Source organism: Terrapene carolina, unplaced genomic scaffold, assembly GCF_002925995.2.
Source record: "Terrapene carolina triunguis isolate 2854851 unplaced genomic scaffold, T_m_triunguis-2.0 Scaffold559, whole genome shotgun sequence".
Classification (NCBI taxonomy): Eukaryota; Metazoa; Chordata; order Testudines; family Emydidae; genus Terrapene; species Terrapene triunguis.
The window spans coordinates 1-7,060 of record NW_020664910.1 but is presented as its reverse complement, the minus strand read 5'-3'; the positions used below and the strand labels follow the sequence as shown (position 1 = coordinate 7,060).

At 50.7% G+C, this 7,060-nt stretch overlaps 1 protein-coding gene across 1 annotated transcript; it reads left to right on the top strand.

Moving 5' to 3' along the window:
* Nucleotides 1-840: 840 nt before the first annotated feature.
* Nucleotides 841-6,147, top strand: LOC112114294 (alpha-2-macroglobulin-like; the record flags this gene model as incomplete). The annotated part of the gene is made up of 3 exons (XM_026659053.2): nt 841-980; nt 2,896-3,079; nt 5,991-6,147. Coding segments are annotated over exons 1-3 (430 nt in total), but the record flags the coding sequence as incomplete, so codon positions are not given.
* Between the last annotated feature and the right edge of the window lie 913 nt (nt 6,148-7,060).

Genomic DNA, 7,060 nt, shown 5'->3' with positions numbered 1-7,060 from the left:
TGCTCTAGGTCAGTGACCCCTGTGCTGTGTGGGGATAGCTAAGCTGTTGTCCTGGGGAATTGGTTAATGTGTTACAGACTGTTAATGTGTGAAATTGTTGGCAGCTTCCCATCCCCATCCCCATCCCACCCTGTTACTCTCCCTCTGTGCCTGGGCAGGGAGGTGAAGGCCGGGTTATCTCTGACAGGTGATTGCCCAACCTCTCTCTGGCCCCATTTGCCTGCATTAGGCCCCCAACCTCTCTCTGGCCCCATTTGCCTGCATTAGGCCTGGATAGGTCTGTGTGTGGGAGAGAGCAAGCAGATGTGTGGGTGTGGGTGTGGGTGGGTGGGATCTCAGAGGAAGGAAGGGGGCTCAGCAGAGAGCCCCATTTTCAAACCAAGCAGGGACTGTTCTCACCCTCCTTATACACATAGGGCTCAGGTCCATCCCTCAGTGCATCTCGACCGCTGCACCCCCAATTTGAAGGAGCATCTTCCCCTTCCCACAGCACCTCATTTAGCATTGCTTCAGAGTAAGTGGCCAGCCCTGCATGCTGAGCTCCATCAGAAAGGAGGTTCTCATTGCCACTGCCTGCTCTGCCATCTCCCTGCACCTTCCTTTCTGTCCCTCTCCCCCATCAGACAGAGCCTACTTCAACCCCTCCCCCTAGTTTGTCAGGGACTAGCTAGATCCCTCTCTGTGCCCTGATTCAGAGCTGTTGGCTCCAGCTTCTCCTCACGTTCCTCTTTTTATTTGCCAGATGGTCCTGGCCCCCTGCCCTTATCTTACTGTCCTGGGGGCTGTTTGCAGAGAGAGGTATAAAGGGGCGGACCCAGCGGACAGCCAGGGTGCAGGGAGCCAGCGGACAAGTCTGTGTGTCTGCCTCGCTCACCACCCTCGTTCTGCACCATGGGGAAAGACAGGCTGCCCGGTGGCCCGAACATCTTCCTCCTGCTCCTCTTCCTCCTCCCTGGAAACACCTCGCCCGCCACTGAACCGTAAGCTGCACACGGAGAGGGGGCTTGTGCTGTTTTTGGGGAATCAGGAGTCCTGGGTTCTATTCCTGGCTCTGCCACTGACTGACTCTGTCACCATGGGGAAGTCACTGCACCGCTCTGTGCTTCTGTCCTCCCATCACTTACATGGGGATAATGATACCTTGCTAACACATGGTGTGTATGTGTGAGGACGGAGGGAGGGCTGAGTTCATTAAGGTCTATAAGGTGCTTTGAGATCCCTGGATGGCTGGCAGCATGTCGGTGCATTATATTGTGTTCTCTCTCTCTCTCTCTCTCATTGCCCATGCACTCCCTCCCAACTGTTAATAGGTAAAAGTGAGGGGTTCTGCCACAAGGGAGACTCTCTCACCCGGGGCTTTGGCAATACTGCTCCCTCCTCTGGTGCCAGAAAATCACTGGGGGCAACTGCAAAGCAGCTCTCAGGTTTTAACAAACACAGGTAAAGACGGCAGCTATGCGGTCAGTGCTTCCTCTATGCAAACAGATTGAAGGAGATAACAGTGCTGCTAGCACTGACCCCTGTTCCCTCTGAGATGCATACAAGCCCCCCGACATACCACCCAGCAGAGAGATCTCTGAGGGCTAATGCTCTGTGCTGATATCAAAGGGCTCGATTCCTTGTCCCAATTCCTCACTACTCTGGGGGTGGCAGTCACTGGGAGTACTGGGAAGGCTAGGCCTACTACTGCCCCCTAGAGATTAGTGCTCTCCATTGCCACGTGGGAGAGGCAGGTTTGATTCCCAGGCTCTCTCTGATGTATGTCTACATTGCATCTGGGAAGGAGCCTCCCAGCCTGGGTCTACAGACTTATGTTGTTAGCGTGAGCCCTGCTAGTTCACGAAAACTAGCAGTGTGGACATTGTGACTTAGGCTGGCACTTGGGCTCTCAAGGGGTTGAGCATTGTGGCACCTACTTGTTAACACTCCGCTCTGCCACGTGGGAGACCTGGATTCGGGGGCTTGTCTACACTTACCGAGCTGCAGCTGCTCCACTGTAGGACTTAGTGAAGACGTCACCTACGCCGACAGGAGAGCGTCTCTCATTGGCGTAAGTACTCCACCTCCCCGAGGAGCGGTAGCTATGTCAATGGGAGAAGCCTTCCTGTTGACATAGCGCTGTCTACACCGGGAGTTAGGTTGGTATAACTGTGTTTCTCAGGAGCGTGGATTTCCCACCCACCCCACCCCCTGAGTGACATAGTTATACTGACATAAGTTTGTAGTGTAGACCAAGGCTCAGTGTTTGACCCTGGCAGAGTCCCAGAGCTCTGGCTGAGATGCAAAAGGGTCTGGGAGAAGGGAGAAATTTTGTCCCAGGGAGACCATGTAAAGTGCATTTGCTCTGGTCCTTTCTTAAGATCTAGCACCACCTCGTGGCCATTTGCAGTAACTGTACTAAATAACTTGTACTATTTACTAAATAATCTCTGCCACATTATGTCTCTAGTTTCTATTGCCTTGAAGGTCACGTCTCAGACTGTAAAAAAGAGCTCTCGAGTTAACACTCTGTTATTGTTTACCCATTGGAAAGAGTGTTTGTGAATCCTGATTACATTATCTAGCAAATGGGACAGCTGTGGTCATTTCTGGCATTCGTCACTCCTCTCTAATACCCACCCTGCACTAAGGGTGTGGCATGGAGTTGCCAATGCCACTGTTGCTGTACCAGGGTACAGGCAGTGGATCAATGTCAGACGCTAGCATTAACAGCTGTCAGTCTTGTTCCACTTGTCACCTTGGCCCTTCCTCACTCACCAACACCTCCCTTGGTAATATGTTACAGACGCAAGGGAAAAGTCCTCATCATTTGGATAAAATATACAGCTCCCGTTGGAAGGCGAAGGCTGAGACCATCAAACTGGTTTGTCTGACCTGTTCCCTTCCCCTTCCCAGGCAGTACATGGTGCTAGTGCCCTTTCTGATCCACACCAACATTCCTGAAAAGGTCTGTATCCAGCTGACCCACCTGAACGAGTCTGTGACGCTGAGCACCACGCTGGAATACGCAGGGGAGAACAGGAGCCTGATCGCAGATGTGGTGTCGGAGAAGGACGTGTTCAAGTGTGTCCCGTTCACGGTGAGTATCTGACCCCCACAATGATTATTATCTGTGTCACAACAGTAAAGCAATAAGGATAGTGACCAGAGGGATTAACTCTTGGAGCTCTGGTTGTTTAGCAAGGTTAACTAAGTGGAGCTAGTCTGAGAATAGAGGAGGTTGCCTGGACTGGGGCCTGCCCTGGCCTGTGCTTGACCTGCCCAATTCCCACTCCATATGCAACTCCTTTCCCCACTGCTGGAAACCCAGCCTCAAGATCCCCCTCTCTGCTGGTGGAAGAGTCCTCCCTGCAAAGTCACTCCCCTTCTTATTCTTAGAAACTCTCCTCCGTCCTTTGGAACACCTGGGACGAGAGCTCTAGCTCAAGCCAGCTGCTGCTGAACCTTAGAATTATAGAACCATAGGGTTAGAAGGGACCGCAAGGGTCATCTAGCTAACCCCCTACCAAGAGGCAGGATTTGTTGCGTCTACACCATCCAAGACAGATGCTATCCAGATGGCTACTGCAATGGTTTCTAGCCAGTGTGGACAGGAAGCTACAAGGGTTTTAGTGGCTGGGACAGATGACTGTGTGAGTTGAATCCCACAGTGCAGTGCATCATAAACAGTGGCCAGGTTCTCTGTGGCTCCTCATGTGATAGTTCTCAATGGTGAGGAAAGAGTCACTGACTGTTCCTCCTCAGGGTCCCCCAATCAGTGGCAGCAGGCATGTGAGGGAGGCAGAAGGACTTGTGGGGGGAATCAGGGTACAGGAGGGAGTTGGGGTGCTGGAGTAGGGGGTGCTGTGGGAGAGGTGTGCAGTTTTGGGTGCATGAAAGGTAGACTTTTCTACCTGAAATGATCACCACACACATAGCCAGAGGAGTAGAGGGGAGTTTTGAACAGTGAAAAAACAATAAAAAACATGATTTGCTGTTTGTTTTTTTTGGTCTCATGATTTTGGAACCATCTCATGATTTTTTGGGGTCTGATGCTGATGGTTGATCTCTTGAGGTTGGCAATACTGTAATGCTAACTCCAATGAAAGGGTTATTTAGTAAGGTTGGCAGAAAGGATGCAAATGGCATCAGCGAAGTGAGTTACAACCAAAGATGAACGCAGTAATTGCCAAACTTGTCCTCTCAGGGGTGGTCCACTAGAGGACACAAGGCTAAATTTGTCCAATGAGGCTCTTCAGGCCTAATAGCTGGGATGTCCCTTCTAGACCATCTTGCTTTTAGAAGGGCAATTAGCCTGCAGGTCCCACTGGCAAGGGTCAGTCCCCTAGTCTGATGTATCACTGGGGTCCCTCTGTGTTGTCCTGTCCTGTCATCAAATGTAGCAGTTGACTCACATCTGCTTGCATGTTGTTTCACCTATAGGCAACGATTAGGCTACAAGGCCCGCCCTAAACTTCCCATTATGCAGTCCCCCTTTATGGGCACTGCAGCACCTTCCCTGTTCCCTGGGTCTACCATTTGGTCAAATCATGTTGATGTTTTCCCCAGGCAAATCCCCGGTATCTAGAACAGGAGTTCCCAAATTTTAATGAATTATTTCCTCCTGGGACAGCATGGAGGATGCCGTTTTGAAGAACAAAGTGTCATCGTCTATGCAATATGATGTATGGTGTGTGCGAGGTCATGCTGTGCAGAGGAAGCCATTTTGTAGAGCAAAATGGCGTTCTCCATGCATCGTGACCTTGCCTGCCCCATACATGTGAGGCCATGCTGTGTGGAGCCAACTGGCATCCTCTGCACAGTAGGGATTGCTGCGACCCCATTTGCTGATGGCGTGACCCCATTGAGGGTCGTGACCCACAGTTTGGGAACTGCTGGTCTAGAGCAAGGGTTTTGCAATAGTTTATTTCCAGTTACTGCACCTTTAAGTCTTGGAGGGCTGCCGCCTCCATTGTTCCCGGAGCCCCATGCCAACCTCTGTTTGGTTCTCTGGCTGCAGGGCTGCCTGCTCCAAGTATCTACTGCTTCTTCACTGGGTTTGTCCACACCTGTATCCTGCTGCCATCAGCAGTCTGCTCTCTGCTGAATGCTCCTGAGCCTCTCTCAGCTGGCAGTGGCTGTTACTGGCTCCTCAGAAAGCAAGCTGCCTTCCAATCCCCTCATGCTATTGGCCAGGAGAAGGGACTGGGTTTGCTCTACCCCTCCTGCTAATCTATCTCACCATTTGGTGGTAGCGGGCACCCGCTCAGCAGGTTCATCTCACTGTACTTCCAGCAGCCACAGTTAAGTACAAGTGGCCCTTCAGATCGGACCTCAGATGCTTGGGAATAGCTTGTCTTGTGTGTGTAATAAATGGGTGTATTGTGTGTGATCATGACTCCGACTGGCTACCTCGGTGACTAACACCCTGCTACTAACTGAGAGCTAACAAGAGTACTCGATTAGCTCAGGAGACAGGGACCTGGCCTTTGGATCTGATGTTAAATCCCAGCTGATGAATACGTATACATAGCCAGGGTTTGTCACACATGGACTGGAGATCGAGACTTAACGTGTGCGGGGAGTCAACATATTTAATCTAGAAAAGAAGCTTCCCCAGAGTCAGGATTGCAGTGGACGAATCCCTTTAGGGGAACAGTATAACAGGAGGAAGGGGGTTTATTCCCAATCTCTGCAGATGGCAAGAAAAAAGGAAGATACATTTTGGGCTAAGACACGAAGGGGAAATTTGTCAGAGTCCGAGCGACTGGGGTGGAGGAAGCTGGTGGAGGCCCTGTTGTTGCAAAGCACCACGTTAGAGGGGATGTCAGTGGAAATGTGGAGATAGGGGAGGTCAGCTGGGGTGCCCCTGCCCCCTGCTCTAATCCTTGTCACCGCCGTGGTTGGGCCTGTGATGGCTTCCCAGATGCCCTCATCTCTCAAAGGCAGGTTCAGTTAAAGAGGCGGTTGAGGGGAGTCTCTAAGGCAGCATCTCTTTTACTGTTCGCCAGCTTCCCAAATCTAACAGCTCATCAGCAGCGTTTCTCACGGTGCTGGTGAAGGGGCCGACGCTGGAGTTCAGAAGCCGGAAATCGGTGCTGGTCAAGAACTCAGACAGCCTGGTCTTTGTCCAGACGGACAAACCCATCTACAAACCCGGACAAACAGGTACAGGGAATCAGGTGGGGAATTGCATTCAGGAAATCCTCCACAGCCCTTATAAGCATTGGATCCACATTGGCCTGACATCTGCAGTGCACTGAAGGTGCCAGATCAATAGTCTCCAGAGAATGAAGAATTTTTTTATCCCCCGCATAGGTACAGCTTGGGGAGCACCAATGTAAGCCACGCACACACACTGCCTGCGTGCCCGGAGGGAGTTCAAACTCTGTGGCCTAGGCAGTTTTCATCCTCTTTACTGAGACCACCAAAGAGGAGACGTCACTCACTGCAATGATGTATTTTTGTGACTTGGATACTTGTCCCACTAAGAACTAGACTGAGGCCCAACCAACTCATTTCACATAGGCAATCAAATAGCCTTCAGGATGGAAACTGACTTTGCTCACTATAGACGTGGAGTAAGTGCCATAGAGGCGAAAGAATTCCATAAGTCATGTCGATTGTGCCATCCATCCCCGTGACTTGGAGCTGAATTGGAACTGGTGCCCTGAAGGTGGAAAACTCTGTACTATTTTCCTTGATCATCCTGAGCCAATATTCTCAGCCTGAGAGTAATGGCTCAGGGCGATCAATCTGGTGCTGGAGTGGAGCTGATTTCCTAGGGATTGTCTTTTCTAACATGACCTTGTTATATAGAACACGACCTTGAGGGATTGTGTTAATTAACGTGATGTTACATACAACATTTCAATCAGTGTAGGCATAAACAAGCCGCGTTTAACATTGTGTCAGCTGGTCCTGGTGAATCCTACGGTTCCAGTAGCGTTTACCCATGACCAGTAGCCACCATGTGAAATATGACTTGTCCATGTTTACACTTTTCAGAGTAGCAGCCGTGTTAGTCTGTATCCGCAAAAAGAACAGGAGTACTTGTGGCACCTTAGAGACTAACAAATTT